This window comes from Anopheles marshallii, chromosome 3 (assembly GCF_943734725.1).
Source record: "Anopheles marshallii chromosome 3, idAnoMarsDA_429_01, whole genome shotgun sequence".
Classification (NCBI taxonomy): domain Eukaryota; kingdom Metazoa; phylum Arthropoda; class Insecta; order Diptera; family Culicidae; genus Anopheles; species Anopheles marshallii.
In genome coordinates this window covers 11635275-11657118 of record NC_071327.1, presented here as the reverse complement: position 1 = coordinate 11657118, position 21844 = coordinate 11635275, and the positions used below count along the sequence as shown (strand labels likewise).

General features: G+C 41.9%; 3 protein-coding genes across 3 annotated transcripts; 1 reads left to right on the top strand and 2 right to left on the bottom strand.

Moving 5' to 3' along the window:
* The first annotated feature begins 430 nt into the window (after positions 1 to 430).
* On the top strand, positions 431 to 1410 carry LOC128715157 (uncharacterized). The gene is made up of 2 exons (XM_053810038.1): positions 431 to 648; positions 714 to 1410. Exons 1-2 carry the CDS (start codon positions 431 to 433, stop codon positions 1408 to 1410), a joined length of 915 nt encoding a protein of 304 aa, XP_053666013.1.
* A 1171-nt stretch (positions 1411 to 2581) lies between these two features.
* On the bottom strand, positions 2582 to 5038 carry LOC128715159 (thioredoxin-2-like). Its single transcript, XM_053810041.1, has 2 exons — positions 5015 to 5038; positions 2582 to 2881 (listed from the first exon to the last, which is right to left on the bottom strand). Exons 1-2 carry the CDS (start codon positions 5036 to 5038, stop codon positions 2582 to 2584), a joined length of 324 nt encoding a protein of 107 aa, XP_053666016.1.
* A 1250-nt stretch (positions 5039 to 6288) lies between these two features.
* Positions 6289 to 15322, bottom strand: LOC128711754 (protein rolling stone-like). Its single transcript, XM_053806640.1, has 5 exons — positions 15221 to 15322; positions 14936 to 15158; positions 8326 to 8445; positions 8066 to 8246; positions 6289 to 6562 (listed from the first exon to the last, which is right to left on the bottom strand). Exons 1-5 carry the CDS (start codon positions 15314 to 15316, stop codon positions 6289 to 6291), a joined length of 894 nt encoding a protein of 297 aa, XP_053662615.1. The 5' UTR covers positions 15317 to 15322.
* Positions 15323 to 21844: the final 6522 nt, after the last annotated feature.

Genomic DNA, 21844 nt, shown 5'->3' with positions numbered 1-21844 from the left:
TGCCTTAATTCCGTGGTGCACGAGAATGATCGCACCCGCGTGTACGTTAACTTTCTTAGTGCAGTAGCAGCAGTAAAATGAAACTCCAAACGTGTATGTTCCGTTCCAGCAAAACGGTATCAGTGAAACGAAACCATTTCCAAGGATTTAATAAAAAGATCATGTAATTATCATCACGAAGAAAAGGATGTTCTAGTTAACTACGATTTCAAAATCGTTCGTATAACAGCGGTATAACTGTATGCCAGTAGGAATGAAACGCACTGTGGGAATGTTTCGGCGCGATATGGTCATTTCAAAATGTCACTTCGATTTATTCAGCAGAAGCGTCGGATTTGTTTACTTTCAGCTAAAGCCGCACCGATGCGGCGTTCCGTTCTGTGCAAAAAGTGTACTGCGTGTTTTTTGTGGTAATACAATTTGTTAAACAATGAAGCGATATTTGTTAGACTTAAGTGAACTGTTTACAGACCATAGACAAAAAGCTTACATCGGTTATCGTGCTGCGTGGACCACGGTGGAATGCGTGATACGCACTATACGAAACACATTCAACATACAGTCGGGCATCTACATCTGCAGCGAGGATGGAATATTCTATCCTGCCAATGAAAGTGTAGAGCTAATATGCGAAGAAAAGTCAATCAAGTAAATATACCGATGTATTCTTATAGCCTCGCGCAATATTCACTCTCTGTTTTTGTTGATTTTAGGGTACTGCCATCGGAGAAGGTACGGAAAGAAAAGATAATATCAGACGACGAACCTCCGAACTGGCGCATTGCAAAAACTAAGCAAGAAAGTAACACCTACGAAGACATCGAATCAGTCCTTTCGAGTCTTCCAACACCGAAGCGCCATCGTGTGCGAAAGCGTAAAGTAAAACAAGTTGCAAGGGAAGAGTCACCACCACGCATGAAACAAAGAGTACAGCAAACTGCAACCGTTACTCGGCAGAACGGCCACATTCGGTTTCCCCTTGAAGAGTCGCATTCGAGTGACGGCAGTAAAGTAACGTACGAACCGGAACGTCCGTACAGGAACCTGAACCGTGAAATGAAGGCAAGAGTTGTACGGGCTGTATCCCCATCGGCGCTTATCAAACAGCGATCTGAACCACCAACAGCAATGGTCACGAATGAAGCTGCTGACACACGTGAACCGATCAAATGCATTTCAAAACCTAATATAAAACCAAAAGTTGTTCGAGCGATACCGTGTACCGTTGAAGTAAAACAGGAACAACTTAACGCTAGCGCTATGGAAACAAATGTTGCGATGGGCCAGGAAACGTTGCAACAATCGTATCAACCGCAAACAGTAGAAGACTCCAATGTAATCGCAATCGACTCTCCAACACCTGTTAACGGTCAAGAGGCCACTCATGACACCGCTGTACCGGCAGTGTGAAAGTAAAGCTTCAAGTGTTATGTGTTTAACATTACCATCTGTTGCTGCAGCATATTCACTGAGGTATAAGAATGCATTTCACATGTTTCCTACCTTCTGTTGGCTAATTGGAGAATAAACATCGGAAAACAGGTATTTGAACATAGAGACGTATGAAGCCGGGAATCCATAGTCTCTATAATTCGAAATAGCTACAGGTAATTGAACTCTAAATATTGGAGACAGAAATCCATATGTTATGTAGGTTTTTGTTGTAGAAATTGAATAGATTCCTGCATATTATATCTATTGGTCGAAGAAGTTACTCAATCATGATGCTATACTATTCTTGTGTTGTAATAGAAGTCATTATAATAAAATAAATCTAGAATGTATTAGCTGAACGTTCCTACATAAATGAACAAAACACGGCTTTTGATTGTAAACACTCGCTTCACATAAGCCGATTCGAATTTATTTTACTTTTAAGGTGATAAATACAATTCACATTACTTCGTTTACTATTTAAATAGCGAGAGCACTGGTATGTACGGGTGTTGATGGGTGTGTTTTGACATGAATAGTTTTATCCTTTTCTGTTTCTCTCTGCTCATTAAAAACGCATAAAAAACGGTTGCAAAATAGAGCACAACAAATACATTTATATTTAAATAACACGATGCAAGGCAAATGGTGAAGCGACGACGACGACGAATCCTACATGCTCTTCATATTGTGGGGGGTTGTTTTGCTTTGCTTTTCTCTTTGCGTGTAAGTAAACCACTTATCCTCCTATCTGCTTAACAACGAATCGGAGCGCATGCACGCGACAGACAGACAAAAGATAACATGCAATCAATGGAGAAGGATGGTGTTGATTAAAAACGGAACATGTCTTCCTAAACCAACTGCTACAAAAACATTCGTAGGCTGGACTCTGGAGAGTAACTGGGGAGAATTACTTGAGATGTAAATAGGACGCCGAGTGTCCTTTTCCGTGCGCCAAACACACTTGGTGTGACTTGGGTGCATTTTATGAGAGATTGTGAGAGACTGTGTGGTGGTTGTGATGATTGTATGGCTGTGTGCAATTGTGCTTCTCTGGTTGGTGTTGCCGCATGCGCCTATATCCTCTTCCGTCCGTTCAAACGGTACAACACAGCAGTTCGATTGTGTTCTTTCTGGACCGCGCTTAACCAGAGTGCTGCTGGATGAAGCTTTCCAGCTTTTCGGGGTTTGCACCGGAGAACTGGGCCACCACTTCCTTCCGCTTGATGAACAGGAACGTGGGCATGCTGGCGATGTTGTACTGGGCCGCCAGTTCTTCACACTCGTCCACGTCCACCTTCACCACCACGATCTTGTCGGCGTACTTGTTCTGGAACTCTTCCAGCTTCGGAGCGATCACCTTGCACGGGCCGCACCAGGTGGCGAAGAAGTCAACCACCACCAGCTGATCGCCGGCCGCTTCGAGCTTGTTGTTGAAGTCCCCCTGCAGGATGCGATGCATTTTATGTGGAGGAAGCAAGTAAATGAAAACAAAAATTAATAGACTATTCCTTGGTTGTTGCTTATAAATGATACATTTGTCAAGCGATTTGTTTTGGCGTGGGGAACTATAAACTGGTTTATGGTAATACATCGACAACCGGGCATGAGCAATGCATTGCTGGTGACAGTGCAGTAAAACCTGCATTGCACAGTGGATGACATCATCGTGAATATACCTAGTATGTACTCAGAACGTAGGATGACTTTAACATCCATCTCAGGCCATGCCTTGGGCTTAAGTTTAATTGCACGCAAAGAAAGTATGATCGTAGTTTGCAAGATGGCTCATTTGTAGCCTAACATCCGTTCCCATGGCAACAAATGGTTACTACTAATACATTTTCCTACCGCTAGACTTAAATGGGCCTTTAGGACTCTGCATCAAGTCAAGGTTGTTGCAGCGACACACACATTACAAATGAAGGCAATAATAAATGATGAATAATGGAATTCAATCGCGAAACTAATGTATCGAATTCCGCCAAGTCTTGCATACATTCGACGAGCAACCTTCAGGTGGTGGTAAAATCTGAAGGCCACCAACTAATGTGTGACTAGCGCAAGTTTCCAATGACTCACTGGACAACAGGTACAGGTGTGTGGTGTTAAGCGTTATTCCACATATTATTTTACACCTTGCTTTAAGCTTTTCAAACAGGAATTCCATTCCCAATGTTGCGGGAGAGAGAGAGAAAGAGAGACAGATAGAGAACAAAGGTGATGAAAACATCCATTTAAACACGGATTCCCCTTCCGCATCAGAGTAGGCGATGAAAATGCAAACATCACCTGGAACGGCAGAGAGGTGATATCAAATGACTCGAAAAAACTTGTGTACATTTGGTCAAGAGAAGAAAAAGTGAACCAAATTTCCCCCTACACAGAGTGTTTAATGTTAGTTTTTTCTAATTATATCGAGTGTGTGTGTTTTGGGTGTTGCGGATCGTCACATTTTCACCGCGAACAGATGGCATCACAGGAACGAGGAAAATCATCCTGCTGATCTCTCCCAAGAAGCTACGGGAGCGGAACACAAATTAATCAATCAAATTCGCAACCTGGAACGATCTGGAAAGTGTAAAACACAGCATGCCATCATCACTGAGAGAGATCACACATTCCCTATCGGTTAACGATTGGCTGTGTGAATGGAGCAAACAGGACCGAGCAACAAAAGCAAAAGCTATCGTCATAGTAAACTTCCCATATTCTTACACTCGCAATCGCGCCAACATGGTTCGTCTGTTAGTTGCCTACAATGGGTGTGTGTTTGGGTAACCGCGAAAAGAAAGCTTATCTAACCGCGGGAGTATCGCACACCCCTCCCACAGCACACACACACACACGCACCCATACACACATGGGGCATGTTCCCCGAAAAGATGTTCGATTCCCCTTTCTTGGAATTCTTCCCTCGTATTTCCAATCATCTCATCATGCCGTCGACATGCAGATCATTGCTTGGAAACAACGGTCGATAGTGGTCGACGAAGGAATCGGCACAATTTTGTCGTATCTTGCCACATAAATCCCCATGATTCGCACCACACATAGGCACTGTATCATCTCGCCGCAGTGTGTCGCTTTGGCCGGACGGTCTAACAAATGGCGGTCGTGCAGAGAAGGTCGACACACAAAGTACAGCACTACCAATACAGCAAGCGCCTTAATTAGCCCGTTCGTATATTTGCTGACCGCGCGATGACGATGGCGCTGTTCCCTCCCCTGATGCTTGATGCGCTTCCCTCATCGCGTGGAACAGAACAAACGAACAAAAAGAAAACGTGATAGAGCACAAAAAAGTAATAGAAACGTATAGCAATCCGCAAGGAAGCTCCACAAATCTAACACTCGTTGTCCGGGAATATTGATACCCCCGGCATGTGAAACAAACGTTGATTCCCATTGGAATGTAGTAGGGGAAAAATAAACCTTCACCTCCTGCCCAACCGTTTTTGGGATGTAAGCCGGCCGGGAACGATTTGTGTATACGTATGTGTATGTGTGAGTACGTGCGATGAGATTACACTTAATTTCACAGTACTTTTTTTTCAAATTGAGCTTATATACTTACGGAATCTTTCACCATGTACACCATTTTGGAATTGATTAGATGATGTGGTGTAACAAAACGATACTCGAAGTACGGATGCGATCAACTCACGCGATGACTGTACGCGACGGGAGAACTTGTTCGACAAACACGTTCGCTTGCAATCAAGCAATTTTTCTATTCCTCTTACTCTAGACGGAATGACAGCATCAAACGCAACACAACGGAAGGATATATTTCGAACGGATTGAGAAGAATTTTCGATCGAAACAGAGCTAATCATAATTTGCAAAAGCGCAATGGGACTTTTTTAACGTTTCGTTTTATGTCGATGTATCAAATTTGAACCATTTTTATTAACAATATAAAACAAAAACGTAACAAATTTTCGGAACAATTGATTGGAGCTTTATTGCGAAATTTGAATGCTGTAAACTTTTCGATCGTGTTTGAATAAACCCGACCTGCCGTTTGACAGCGTGCACCCATGCGACATTTTTGGTTCATCTGACAACCAAGGCAACATTTCGCAGCTTCGAGGAATGTGCTGTCATTCTTTGCTCAATCATTTTGAATTTTTTCTCTAGTTTTTGATGCATTTCTGGCGCTGAATAATTCCTATAAAAAATATAAGTGCTTTATGATACAGCAAAATCATTTGCTTCTGATTTTGATTTTTACAGAGCGTTTCGTGAGCTGGTCATTCAAATCCACTTCACTCATACCGCATAGTGAGTTACATTGCAAGTGAGTAGTGAGAGGCCATGTTTTCTCACTGAGATTTTAAAATCTCATCTCATCGTATTGAATACGATTAAATACGGATGAAAAAAGGATGTTACTAACGTAAAACAAAATTAATGTACGCATTATCACAAGTTTTCATAACCGTTTCGGATTTGAATGATACAAAAATCATGTTTAAAATGGTCAAACAAATTGGGTTTCTTAGTTAGTTTTTCATAATGATTTTAATAATCAATTGACTCTTTACACACACACGGGACAATTATGTTTAACAATTTAAAAATGTATCATTACCTTTATTAACATAATCACAGTTTACTCTTAGCATCGTACAAAAGGATACTTACTCATAATACTTAACAAAACAAATACCATTTTTGTAGTTTTTTTTTCGAATTATCATCGCAACTCTAAAACCCCCGAGACACAGGAACCTCCTAATTAAAAGTGCGCTCTAGCTGACGCACGTAAACCACGGTGTGCATGGGTTTGGTCTGATCGATCTCCGAAACACTGTGGCCCATGTCCAGACCGATCCAGTACGTTCCTCAGTACCGCTCGCCGATGCTGAACGCCTTGTTATCGTTGCCGTACACCATCGAAATGCCATTACACTTGCCAGTCTGCAGCTGCAGCGTCGAGTTGGTTGGGATGATCGGTTTGTGGTTGAAGTGCCGGAGATAGATCTTCACCCGCAGCTTGTAGATGGCGAACATTAGCATGTGGACGATCATGGCTAGCAGGATGGTGCCGACCACCGTTACCATCGCCTTGCCCGGCTCGTTCCAGTCCAGAACGTTGTAAATGTACGGCCGACCGAATCTGGGAGAGAGAAGGTGAACAATGAAGGACAGAGTGGGCAGGTTTGAGTGCGGTACATGCATGGCATGCGGTAAGTCGGTAACGCAGTATCCGAAAGTTGCGTTTTCCCCTTCCTCAAATCGTGGCAGATGGATGAGAAGAGAAGAAGGTAAGGTGACCCTGAACGGCCAAAGTAATAGGCACTAAGGGTAAGTAAAAACTGGTCCAGTTTCATAAAACTTTAAGCATCTGCAGAACCGTTCCCGGGGAGACATTTTTTACATCCATTTCATGTGGTGTCTTGTGGGCTCTGATGCTTAGTTGGAGCTGTAATACGCGTCAAACAGGTTTCTACTGTACTACCATCGGATGCTTATAACTGCGCGGATGAAGGCGTTGCTCTGTACACACTCGTACCGGCCACCCATTTCTTATGCTGCTAAATTACAAGGAAGTCCAAAGGGTACCCGATGCTTTGCGGAACGCGTACGAATTACGGACACGCTTATCGAACAGGGTGCCCCATCTGAAAGCAACGATGGGACGCTTATCGCTTAGCGTTAGCACTGCCGCTAAGATAGATCGGAGTTATGCAATGTAAATGCAAACTAAAGGTGGATCGTGCAGCGCTAGTGATCTTTGTTATTAGTAGCTGGATCAGTTCCTAAGGCAGCAGGGGGCGCAGTAAGTCTCATAGTTGATTGAAACTACGTAACAGACGTGTGAGCGGTGTGATGAGATTTTCCAGAAACCACCAGAAAGGCAATCAGAAACGGCAAGACCAAAAAGGTGGCAGGAACTTAAGTATAGCTCCATAATCTAATGGGGATGATGAACAATGCAAAAAAGCCCATCAAAGTTGTGCTATTTGTTTTGCCATTTTTTTTTTGTGCGGGCAAATATCTTCCTGCTGACGTCAATTCTATTTTGCGAATAAATCACTTTCGTTATTTTTGTTTTGTTTTGGTAGTGTTCTATACAAGAAAGAGCTTTTTCTTCACAACTTGCAGCACAAATGATGCAAAACAAATATTGAGCAAGTTATGTGACAGGGTTCTGAATGTCACACCCTGATGGGCAAGCAAGCAACACTTGAGAAGCATCAAAGGCGAAGTAGACGGAGTAGATCGGTCTCTGAATACTGCAGTACAAACATCGTTTAAATGAATGGCAATGTTTCATCTTCATTCTTGATGTTTGGCTAGCGTAACAACAGGTTTCATTACAGTACATCAGCGTGACTGGTACCTCGCTGTTGTTAGGCTCTCAGGCACACTTTACTCTTGTCGCAATCCTTTCAACATGGCGAATTGCATACACATTTAACAATATTCCAACACGAACGGTCGGTGGAGATCGTTAACGCATGGCTAAGGTACTGCAAGCATCATTAATCACTGTATCGATCGGTCCGATCCGTCATAACGTCGCTCCGGTCAGCTGGACAATGCAAGCCCACGTAATAACAGCTGATACCGGCCATGTTGCGCCCAGTTGCCTGGATTAGACCCCCAAGCGGCTTACCTATCTGTACCGTCGGCCGCATAGTAGATGAGCGAGAATACGCAGTAGACCAGCCCGAAAGTGATCGGCTGCAGTACGTGCCATATTCGCACCGGGTATGCCACGATAATAAGGTCGAGAAACATGAAGACACAGTTGCAAGCATGGATCAGGATGTTGTTCGGATCGACCGGCATTGTTTCTGGGGGAGAAATGGACCAAAAAAGCGTCGGCGTCAGTAAAGGATGATTGAAGAAAGGTTGTACGATTATTAAGTTTACCATTGTGCAGAATCGCCCAATAGATGATGGTAATGCACACGGACAGGATGAGCGTGATGTTGTGCACCATCCAGTACACCTTGAACGAGTTGGGCATTTCATCGCTATTGCAAACTCTCTCTGGAAAAAGAAAGTGGAGATAAGCGAATTTCATGATTAAATTAAATTTATTTTATCGAGATGCTTTAGTCTATTTCTACTTTACTAATGAAGGAATCTATTCTAGTTTTAGCTCTCATTGTCTCAGTTATCTTTATGTATGTTTATGTTGTTTTTAATATTCCTAGGTTTGAATACTTCTTTTATATACTTAATCTTCTTATTTTTATTTATTATTAACGATCTTAAATACGTCAATTTATTTTAATTCTATTGTCATAAACTACTACTAAACTCTACTATAGGGCGGAATACACCCGGGATAAGGTGACTTTTCAATGGTTGGAGAAGGAAATGTCTTTAATCGAATGTGAATTGTATATTAGATTAAGCTTTCCTTGTTAACCCCTGTTAACCCTTGCTTAGTTAATTTTGTTTTTAAGTTTAACAAAGTTGTTCATTTTGACATTGCGGTAAATGACGTCCTACGTCCTAAGTAGTGCCGTGCTCATACTACTACAATCATAGTGCGTTACTGTCATTGAGAGTGACAGCGTTACAACACAGGGTGGTTGCCAACACATCTAGCTGTTCCTGTTGATACATATTGTTTAGATATGTGTATGTTTGATAGATATTTGATAAATATTTAGCACAAATACCGTTTCTATAAATGTTTTGCTTTCGTTTCAATTGCTTCCATATTCTTTTCAAGTATTTTGTAACGTGCATTGTTCGTTTTGAGTCGTACATCGCAACCGAATGGCTCCCACCAGACGTCCAAACGTTTGCTACACGGCGTTTTCCGAAAGAATAGATACATTTGCGTGCCTTACTTACATTGTCTGTGTCTTACTGCGCTCGATTGCACCATTCCATCGCGTTCTCAAACGATGCAAATGAAGCCACAGTTCGATGGATGCTGACCGACTAGTCCACACGTATATACGCCTAAACAGCAAGGGCTTGGCTTTGCCCAAACAATAGGCCCCAAACAACAAACAGGCTAAACCTTTGCACTCCTTGCTGTCTGGAGACAGAACGGCGTCAATTTGCCGCTTATGCAATCCGGACCGATTCGATCGCAGACACTTTGGCGCACTTTTACGCAATGCTGGCACGATCAGAGTTCTGCGAGTTGGCGAATTGTTTGCCCTGTGCTCTGTCTCAAGTGAGCTGCATTTGCGAGATGCGATGCGCGTGATTTAATGGCGGACACAGTCAATACCGGTGCGTCGGTGGATAAACATTGTATTAAAAGAAATTAAAAATGCACCCTTGAACAAGCGCGCGCGATGGGTCTTTGTTGTTGTCCCTACTGTAACGGTGGCGCTGTTTGTTTGATAAAGTGCAGATACGGGGTCCGGGGTCATGCACGCCGCAAAAGGTAAATAATATCATGCCCATCGTGGAGCCGTGGAAGACACGCCACCCGTCTTGAATGCTGGACAATGTTGATTTAATGACTAAGGATCACCATTACAATGTTGACCCATATTGTTCGTCATGCTTCGGTGGATTGGAGATGCCTTTTTTACGCGGCATAATATACTTTTATGCAGATATCTACCTTAAATAAATCACCACGTGAATGGGTTCACTGCCGCGGACGGCGACGGTGGGCAACCAACGATTGTGTTACGTTAACGATCATCCATTTTCCGCTACACAATTCAATTTGGAATAAAAAATGAACAATCATTATCAATGGCAATTGTTCTTGTATGATGGATTAATTTCGTGTTCGTTTTCGTAAAAAGGAGTTACAACGAACAAAGCCTGTAATAATACTCATAAATACTACAGACGTTATACTTCAATTCAATAATTCTTTAAAAAATTCAGTAAAAGCTTCGTTGATCGTTCTTTCTTTTTTTCGATCAATTTTTTAATGTTTGTTTTGCTTTAATGATTTATCTCTTTTTTCCTGATTTTAAAAATCTATGATTTTAACAGACATATTTTGGTTGATTTATAATTTTGAATAAAATTTAAGTAATACTCATAATTTTATATAAAAAACGATTGAATGTATAGCTGGGTTCTTGTTTACTACAGACTGTAGACCAACTGCTCTGCACTTTTTAAAAAATAACCAAGGTCGGCATGAGCTTAAATGCATTCACTTCCATATAACGGCCCCTTTGGAAGGTCAGTGATGATAAAAATGGAAATCACTACAATTGTGTTTTAGGTCGGCGAAGGAATAAACCGTAACTGGAGGAGAAATAAGCCAACAAAACGAAACAAAAAAGCTCTTTCACAATCCGCCAAAGAACTGTGGAGGAAAAATCGGTGTGCTTGAAGCATGCAGAAAACAAAATGGCCCAAAATAATATGCAACCCGTTAGTTGACATTGAAATGGAAGTGTTGTTTTATTAATGCACAAGCGTCCTCCTTCGTAACTTGCGTCACCGGGGGGTTTTGGGAGTGATAATTGAGCCGGAAATACAGCAATTGTATGTAAAACAAAACAAGGAAAGAACGTCATCATTCGTAAAATAGAGCTGCAGATTGGAAAATACGTTTTGAAGAGGAAAAGATGAATCGATATACAACACGCAACTTAAAGTGTGTGCTTAGCGAATGAAAACAACTACACAACGCGAGAAAATCGAAACAATTCTCGTGGTTCTCGCAACAATCTTTCCGCATGTACGCAAAATGGGAAGCACGATAAGTGCCTTTTTTTGCTGTTCCATTTCATTCTCATTTTGCAAAGCATTTCCAACGCCAAATAAAAAATGGCGAACGTGACGGCAATGGCAAATCGGGGTGGTCATAATTTTTTGAAGTTCTGTTTTCGAATTCCTTGCTTATGCGTGTTGGCTGCAAGTAACGGTAGCAGCTCGGCTCGCGCAGTATTGTCAACCAAAGACGCAGAAATAAAAATATCACCACAACATTTATGAGTTCCATAGGAAGTATCAACAATGGACTGAGGTCATCGGATTGTTCCGTTTTTTTTGGGACGAGAAATATTTCTACACGTATGATTCCACCCGGAAGGAAGTTGACACAAGCGGAAATTGCAATATGTTCAACCAGAAATGGACCAAACACATTCAACAATCTAAAACTTTTGGAATTCTTCTTGCGGTCCTTGTTCCTACAAGTGGTAGGCACTTTAATGACAGGCTGTCATTAAAAATAAAACTCCTGAGAGACATGGGCACGATGCTATCGCTGGTACAATCGAGTGGAGCATCTCATCTATTTCGGTTTGTTTCTTTTTGCAAACGTGCATATTGCAAATGGATATTTCTTGTACAAATGACACGATGTCGATTTCACGTGCGTTGCTTTTTTATTTCCTCAAATTAATAGACACAACGGATGATAAACGACTGGACGTGATTAGAATGTGCTCATTGTTCATTGACCGACAGTGGGTTGCGATTGAGCATGATTGAAACAAATTATGTTGATAGCACATTGATTATCGTATGAAGAATTAAAATGTTTAATAGATGAAACCATCATTAATGTTACACTATTATTTCAATGGAAAAATAGAGCTCATGCAGTGATGGTAATATATATTCGGATAATAAAATGTATTGAAAGAGGAATCATAAATATTGCAAGGCAAAACTGTTACACAGAGATTCAGATTAAAGTATTGATGATCTTAGGCTAAGGTATTGATATCAATAAAGCATTCATGATCTTAACGTCAAGCTTTTCGCCCAGTGCCCACCTCATTACCTCTAGAATTTAAGAGAAATTGCACATTTTAAAGTTCTTTGATGATAACTTGCTGTGAGACTTCTGGATACAATACTTACTTACTTACTTATCAGGCAAATAGTGAAATATAACAATTATAGCAAAATGTCAAATAATAAATCCACAATCCCGGCCATTGTGACGAACACATCAACGTCATCACTCCATCTTAATTTGAGCCAACCACGCCTTCTCTGTTCATGTGGACGATCTAAAAGTACTTTACGGGATGGGTCGTCCGGTGTCATTCTCGTGACCAGCATTCTGAGCATCTTCCTCTCGAACGCTGGATACAATACTGACATTAAACCATCCATGTACAGACAGATGTAATTCCATTTGGAATTCCTGAACAGATGAACCATGTTTCATCAGTGTCTAAGGGCATCATTCTTGTTATTACCGCAACGTTCTTATCTCTTTGCTTGTAGTATCCACAATAATCCCCAAGTAAAGTTTGTGTGAAAAACGAGTTGTCGAGTCACACAGGCATGTCTCAGCTAGAATTTAGGTTACTGCCATCAACCATCCAATTTGGGGTAGACACACATAACGTCACCTTTCAAATTGACAGTTAATTGAAAGTCAACTGATCTATTCACCCTTTAAAATCTTCATCATTGTGTCTGCACACATGCAGACTCATGCACATCCCCCTGTACGGAAGCGTCTAATCACTTCACGGGCGTTTATGTTTGCCATTGATCGTCAACGTTCTAATGGCTATTATTGACCGTATCGAGCCGGGCCATGACGTGCCGATTCGACTGCTTTCCTACATTCCCGGATGTGGCCCATCGGACAGTCATTGAGCCGATTATTATTGTGTACAATCATGAGCCATTACGCGGATGCAACTAATTGTGCTTCGATCCGAATTGATGAAGTGGGATAGTAGGAAACGTCTTCCCTCTATTAACGATCAGCTACAAAACCAAAAATCCCCCCGGTCTTACGTGACATGGTTGTAAATGCTAACCTCCATTCCAACGACACCCGGTCTCGAACAACCGGTGTTGATTGTTGGTGTAGTGGCTTCTCCGTCACGGTCGTGTGTTACAGTTCAAGGCAAATCCTGACCTTCTGGCTCGCCAAGGCGGGGTTTTCGACTTAACACACCGCCGCCGACATGAACTTGAACTTGAAAACAGTGTTTCACCGGCATCGATCAACATCTTCTTTTCGACTAAAGGCTCAGACACAACCGTCAAGGCGGCATGGCTGGCTTTTAAAAGTAAAGCAAACCTCCAAAATCTCCTATGCAGAAGACCGGTTTTGCCATGCCTGATTGGGGTGACAAGAGGCCGGACCGGATCGAACAATTAGTGCGGCGTCTCCGAACCGAAAAAAGACATAACCCTTAACCTTCTGCCAGACCGAAGCCGCCTTGGGAAAGGGCAACGGGTTTTGTTTGTTTGTTTTGATGGTGGACGCGCAGCATAAAATGTGAAATTGGCAACAGCATGCTAAATACATCCGGGGAAAGCAGTGACCGGAAATGAATAACTAAAACCTTAAATGCGAAAGATAAAATCGAAAACTGCCGCTACCAAAGCAGATTGGGTTGATGGGGACGATTTAGATTTTCACAGTGGTACACACAAAAAGCGCAGTCGGGTTATGAGGTGTAAATTTGTAAAATGATTTTGCAAAAAAAATCATTTTTTTTATTTAAAAGAGTACGGACACGACCACCGGATAGAGCAACATTGATAGTGATCAATTTTGAACTCATTTGTGAAAGGCAATCTTCTATAACTGGGGCAAAAAATAGGACCATAGACGGAAGGGATTTCAATTCATTACCGATCGATCGACTAGCGATCAGCAAACTAGGCCTCGCTAGTCAGATGCATGACCTATTTGACCCACTCTTCGTTAAAACAGATTGTTCGTGGAGCTTGTATAATTAATTCGATATTTTGTTAATATTTTCGTAGAGTGTAAATAACGCAATAACATAAAGCCATGTACAGTGAACACCTTTAACAACAAATTCATTTAACAAAGAATATTTAAAAAGTATGAGAAAAACAAGAATCCCAATTACAGTGGTTCGCCGATTATCCGTGCTCGACGGTTACCGGATAATCGGGTAACAAGGATAATAGGCACATTTCCTTTTTATGATAAGAATTAGCGTATAATCCATCATGGATAAGGCTCTTTTAGTGCATAATTTTTTTTCCTGTGTGTTTCATTATTGCAAAAGAAACCCCAATGGTTGATCGGACACCCGGATAATCGGCGCTCCGCTTTATATCAGTTATAATAAAAAGACGAGGAAAAAGAAACAAGAAAAAAGTTGCTTTAGTTTCGTCTACTACTGTTAACGCTTGCCTGATTTATCAAACACTAACACATCGACGGTATAAAACTACTCTCGTTTCACTGGTCTTTTTATATGGCTTTAGCGAACGAAGCGGATGGTTGGATGATTTGGTGTGATTTTGGAATATCACAGAAATACACACAAATATGCAAAAAAAAACAACCCATTCTCTCACTAACTTCCTGTTTGGAAACACGTTTTACACATTTTTTGTCAGTTCGTTTGCATATCGTAACCGTTATGGTAGCGACATTTTAATAGCCTCGACCTCGGGCGGTGTGGATGCAACAGAACCGTACCATTTCCGAAGTGAAGCTGTCACGGTGGTGATGTTTGCAGATGTTTACCCGGTTTGTTTACCGAAACAATTACGAACTCAAATGGTTCGGTTAAATCGACTAACTATTCCGTAATGGTACCGTATGGTCACTTGGGTTTTTAGGGCTTACCTGAATATTCCGGATGGAAGTACCAAATCATCACCAGCACCGCACCCATCACGGTCGTTCCCATGCACAGCAGAATGCCCCAGTGTGTTAGGTAGATGAAGTATTTACTGAACTCGTCGCGTTCGACTGCGACCACCATCGAGTTGATGACAACGCCGGTGAAGAAGATGGCCAATGCCAACCGATAGAGTAGAAAGCATATTGACTTCGTTCTTGTTTGCCACTGGAAGAGGTAAAACCGGGTTGTAGAACAAGCTGCACGCAGTGAAGCCGCACACCACTTACCTGTGATTTAACAAACTCCTCCGCTGGGAGATGGGCAAAACCGCAGTTCCGAACCTCCAGCTCCTCTTTGCACGCGCTCACAAACTTGTTGGGCATCCTTCTGCTTCTCGTTTTCTATTCTCCGTAGACACGCGGCAGGACAGGGCACCAGGGTTTTATCACCTTTGCCAAAGGTGCTATCAGTTCCGTTCTTTTAAAATCTCAGTAGCTCTAATCGATCGCAAAGGGAAGATAGCGAAATAGAGAGAGCATTGCATTAAAGCGTCTGGCACAGGTGACAGTGTACGAATGAGAACTAATCGCGTCCAATCAACTCGGTATCGTGCCCTACTGGCAACATTGCGACGGTCGTATCACTCATTATCAGTTCCCATTTCACTCTCCCACAACCTCACTTTGTCTGCTGCACTGTGTACTGTGTGCCGTGTAAACTCTTACCGACCGATAACAAAAGTGGGTATCATTAGCGGTCTGACTGTTGCGTGTGCAATACAGAGGAAAAAGTATGATTCCTCACACTCAACCATCAACCGGTAATGGGGATTATACGAACGGATGACATTGTTGGCGGTGTCATTTCTTATCGTGTTTAATAAGCTCCACTCTTTGCCGTACGGTTTGAATTGTTAGTATGTTAGTATGCTTGATACGATTGATTGTTACGATTTCGGTTAATCGATTGTTCCGGCTGTGGTAATGAGCAAGGTATGTACGGATAGGAATGGGCTCGGTTATGTGTGTTGTTATAACATTGGCAGGTGCTTCAAGATATAAATAAACACTGAAATGCGTCAGAACGATTAAAGCATAATGCTTCTCTGGTCTAGAACATTCGTTACGATCTAAAGGAATGAATGTTTCAGTGGGATGAATTAGAAATGGCTTTTATTTGACAACATTTTAAATACTTATTTTTTCCAATTCAAATAGTTTATATATGCACTGGTCCGAGAGATCTGAAGAATTACAAGCTTCCACATAAACCGATGTTAACGTTATAGTATGCGATGACAGTAGGCCAAGACCGCGAAGCGGATGTAGCGCTAAATAAGTAAGAAAATATGCGATGGATGAATCGATAAGTTTCCAATCTTCGCAACAATGAGTTTCATATAACTCATATGAAAACCCCTGTATTTAAAATTGAAGGTTACAGCAACATGTTGGAAGTTTTGGAGCTTTAACAATTGTTAATTTTTTAGTTATGTAATTTAATTTTAATAATTTAATTTAGTTATCTAAAGCGCAATGCCACTTAAAACAAGTGAAAAAAGCAGAAATTACCATTGCACAACATTTGCCACATAAATGACTCACAGTAAAAATGCTATCGCTGATCCCACCATGTAGATTTTCCAGGGTTATCGGGGATTTTCTTTTATTTACACAATTATCCTTAACTATAATAAGAAAAAACTATAGCTGATGACTGAATTGGATCATATGATTTCATAAAAAAGTACAATATTTCAACAAACTAAACTAATCTGTTATAAAAGTAAATGACATATACTACATCAAAACCTTCCGAATGTGCAGATATTGTAAAAATGAAGGTATTTATACTTTTTGATACACTTAAAAGTCTAGAATAATGGCCCTCTTTGATGTATTTCACATGGAAAAAGCTCAACTCACACCCAGGAAGTGTTATTACTTTGATGCAGCATGCGAAACACACTTCGCATCTCTGTCGGTTGCCGTACGCTGTGTGCGTGGAAGAAAAGAAATCATTTTTCATTCTTGTCTCCGCGAAAGACCATTTCAGCGAGCGACGCGTACGGAATCAGGCCAGTGGGGAAGCGGTGAAGCTGAAGGTTGACTCAATCTTCTCGGCAAACTCCAAGCTTCGCATCGTTCGTACGAACCATCTGGCCATCGCCAACAAAAAGGCTTCTTGTCACTCTTGTCAAAAAGACACTCGACACCCAGTGTCAAGGATTAGTTGGTTGTGCACGAATCCATTTGTCCGCACAGGTGCGCGGACGGACGACGCTCATCAAAGGGTGCATCAACAGTCAAGGACTTTGTTGTGGCCCCTTCGGGGCTTGTCGCTGGGAGTGAGTAGTAACACTTGGAGCGCACTTTATAAGTCGCCATTAATCAGTATAAAGAGATCGCATTCCTATTGACGAACCACAACTCGTTGGTGATTAATTAAACATTCAAGCAGATGGTTGCTTCTGCTTCTACCCCGGTTTTTACTCGCTCGTGAAAGCAAAATTTCATTATGAACATTATTTTAATTGCAACCGATAGCATATTTGATGGAGCCGCTCATAAACACTGCTCCATTACGTCAATATGCGGCATATTTTGTGCTCATCCTCTGAACGCCACATGGGGATGGGATGGGGTTTTATTTTATTGTTATTCCTTTTGTTTGCTTCTCTGTTTTATTTTTTTTGTTTTGCACAACATTGTCCCGTCATAATAATAACAATAAAAAAATGCTACAACGGTAACGGTAGACATGATAGCAGAACATACCGAACATAATTACCACCTTATGGTTTTTTTCGTTGTTGGGAGCTTCCCCCAAACCCAAACTTCGGGTGGTGGTAGAACACCCTTTGGCTTTGAGTTGTGCGCCATGATGGTTAATAATGGCTTTTAATTGTTCGCATATCGTACCCGCCGTTGTTTGCATTCTGGGGAAAAATGAGCTGAAAACAACACCAACCTCCGTCAGCCACTGGGACGGTTTACGGGGGACGTACACACATGCATGGTGCTTTATGCTGCTGGCCATAAAGTCTGCTGATACACTCATTTTGCGGTCAAAATGTGAAATGATTTTGAAAGCGATACACACCGGGTCTGCTCCGGTCTGGTATCTGGGTCTGGTAGGACTTTAATAGAGTTGAGTAATAATCGCATCAGCCACCCGCCTGTGTGGCCCGCCCTTACCGCTACACGACACACGACCACGGGAGCAGGAGTGTCTTATGCCGTGCCACGCACGTCGTATGCCATCTAACGAGACCTTCTTACCCACATGGCGTCCGTCCGATTGCGGAAGCATTCGGTCGGTAGTAGATTGGCAGTTGTTTTAGGCATGTTTTAGGTCGGTTTTGGTTCGGCTCGGCACGAGCTAACCGTTGCGCTGGCGCTAAGGAAGCGTCGAGAAAACCGTTCTCCCTGGTGCTGCACACGATGCAACGCCGCACAAACTTATTATTGCACACCATCTTCGAATTGCCGCGAATAGGGGAATCCTTGGGGCCAGAGGGCCGGAATGGCAGGGTGGTAGCTATCTATCTAGCATAATGATGGCTTTGCTGCGGGTTGCATCGCATTTCGTTGCTCTGTGCGAAAACTCACCAACATTCGAGCCCAAAGACCGGGAGCTTACCCGGGCGAAAATTTATTACCATCGCGAGGGTCTTTGCCAGGGGAGGGCTTTCAGCGGTGCCGTAGTTTATGGAACCATTCTTTAGCGTGGTTAACTTTAAGCTAACCTTTGTTGCTGTGTTTCTTTTTCCTTCGCCATATACACATACGTCATGCGTGTGTTATGTTGAAATTTTCAACAACCGTTCTCTACTGTCTTGTGCCTACAGGTAGCTCGATCTAATACAAAACCCAACGCACATAGACTCGACTCTCGTTTCTCGTCTTTAATGCTGGCATTATTTTACTCAAATTCCCGCTTTTATTGTCTACCGGGGGAAATGTTCCCACCGTATAAAAGGCGCTGTAGACGAGCCACCGCAGCAGCGGACGCATGGAATCAAAGTGCGTAATGAGTCGCGTTATGTAAAGGGAGCTTGTGTTTTTCTTTCTTTGCGCTCCCTGTTGCAAAGAGATGCGCACTTTTGATTAACGGCTTAATTAAATTGCCCACCATGTCTAAGTCGTGTGTTGGTCGGTGAGAAACACACACACACACACACGGGTGGTTGCAAATGATTGACGGTTGATTTGGTGGTTCACATGGGATGTCGAGTGACATGGTGCACAAACTGTCGCTATTAAGGTGTGAGATAGGGGAAACGGGATATTATTTAACCTTACTTTATTGCTTAGGAGTTTCTGGAAGGCCCAATCGACACACGAGTGACTACTTAATCTATCTAATCTGTCGAGCGATTCGATTGATTATCTAGCTACTACCTTTTATTGCAAAGGTGGTTGGACGTCTGAAGAAATTCAGCGATCTTTCTTCTGCGGTTTTGGTATGCTGAGATTTCTTCCATCCAATAAATGACTGAGTGTGCTGAATTCGTTAACCAGGACCAAATGTGACCCACCAAGAAGACTAAGGACACTGTAATATTTTAGTCTCCTAATCAGATTCATGTTGCGTGACTCACGACGACAAGCACAGACATCTAAAGACAATAAGTCCTTATCTTTATAATAATGGGCAACTTAACTCAAAGTAGCTATTACACACGATTAGTTAAGTGACATAGGTAACTATATTGAAAAAACAAATAAATAGGATATATCAAAAGGTTCAAAGCTTAAGTTTATCTTTCTAGCTCCACTTATTTTTTTAAATTTTCCATTACTAACTTGATCTTTCCTGTGAAACAGATCTCGAAAAATTTGCAATCCACTTTAACATCCTCTCAAACATCTGTTAGCTGTCCGGGGCTTCTCCTAGTTGTGCATCTATATATTTAGATATCTGGTGTACTGGATAAACTTGTATCCCTATAGAAGAGACTTTGAGAGTGTGATCTCAAAGTCGTCCGGAACTTCTCGTACCTCGACTCGAAAGTTTGTACCGACAGCAACATTGAAGTGGAAATGTTTAGATACAAGTTTTGCTGGCTGTCAACCGATCGTATTCCTGCTTCAAGTTGGACTTCTCGAAGCGAAAGTGGTGGCAAAAGTTGTTGAACCATCCAAATGGTTCATATGTACGGAAAAAACAACTTAAGAAACGATAATTTGAACGTATCACGATAGCAGGGTCACGGATGTAGACTATTTTCTATTCTTCTATAGAAGTAGTTCCATTAAGCTAAATGCATTTAAAAAATACTTCGAAATATTGTACCGCAAAAACTATTATCCGTTTGCATTTGCACTCGAAAAATTAAAGCACTACAACTAAAGCTCCTGCAACATCTGGAAATGCTATTTCATTGTTACAAACAATGTGGCTTGCATAAAATCTAAGTTCCTAGAACGCATCACGACCGTTTGAAACAATTGGAAAATCCAACACGAATCCAATTTCCCCACCCACACATGCACACACACACATCCCATCGCATGCTCGTCCAAACATCAATCGGTCAAACCACCACGTTTTTGTGTGTCTCTTGCAGGCCTTTTCCCGTCCAATGCCTGCAATTGCACCGTTTTGCACCGTGACGCGATTGCATACGGTCTTGGGGCGCGCAATCGTCGATGCATGCGAACGGATGTGGCGAATGGCAAAATGGGAAAGAGGGCAAGTGGTAGTAGCAGCACAAGAAGAAAAGAAAAAAAACAGGCAAACCGCTACCATTCATGCGCAATATCAATCAAAACGGATACGAAATGATGCGAGAACTAGATGCCAGTTACCGCAAGTGAGTGCAAGCCACTTGCAAAGTGTATTGAGAAATTTGGGGAATTCAATATTGGTTTAGCTATGTTTTTGTCGTTTTCCATTTGCCACTCGAGAAGATTATGAAATAACAACCGGCTTGGGCGAGGCTAGCCCACATAGCCATCGCGCCAAAGGCTGGGTAAGTGCACTAACTGGTCGACCGGAGGGTATAAGCAGAAGGTTGGATTTTCGTAATGACGCCAGGAGGGCAAACATTGGTTTGCCATTCATTCCATACGCACATGTTTGATCCGGTTGCACCTGCCGACAATCCGGTAGTTTACGTGGTGCAAATCGTTGCATCCGTGTGTCCGAGTGTGGAACGTTCTAGAACTCTGGCGTACAGATGGAGGCCTCATTTGCGTGCGATGTTTCTCAAGCGTCCCCGTAAGTCATAACGGTGCTGAAGGAATTAATTACATATTTTAACTCATTAGCGATGAAGCAAGCAAAAGAAACATTTTATTTCGTGCTCTTCCAGCTTTATGGGCAATTCGAGTTAAGGTTCGCAAGTTAGACGCAATTAAAAATAAGATTTCTGACTAATCGCATTGAAACTGTACTGCACTGAGTTTAGCGAACGTTACTGCACACGGTTGGTCATTAATGGTATTTTAAGGGGAGCTTTTTTATCACCACGATAACAACCGTTCGCGCAACGGAACGAACGTTATTAAAAACAATGCAGAAACACGCGTCGCACGTGAAGCTAGTTTTTTCCTGCTCTTATCGCATTGACTACAATCACATACGATTATTTTCACACAGGAACAACACTAGGTGGGTGGTGTATTTATTGTTTGATATCGAAATCAAATCGTATCGTAAATCGTAATGGTATACATCTATTAAATATAAGATTATTTAATTTAAAACTTTGTAGTCTAGATCATGGATGATTTCATTTTTCTCACAAACAATATGTCATCATCAAAAATAATCTTCTACTAAACTGTTGGTAAACTTGCACGCCTGTCACGCCTGAATTCCACATCACATGGCCCGGTGTTAAAATCCCACACATGCTGCTAATGTGCATTAAGTCAACAAAACGATAGATTTATATGGTCAAT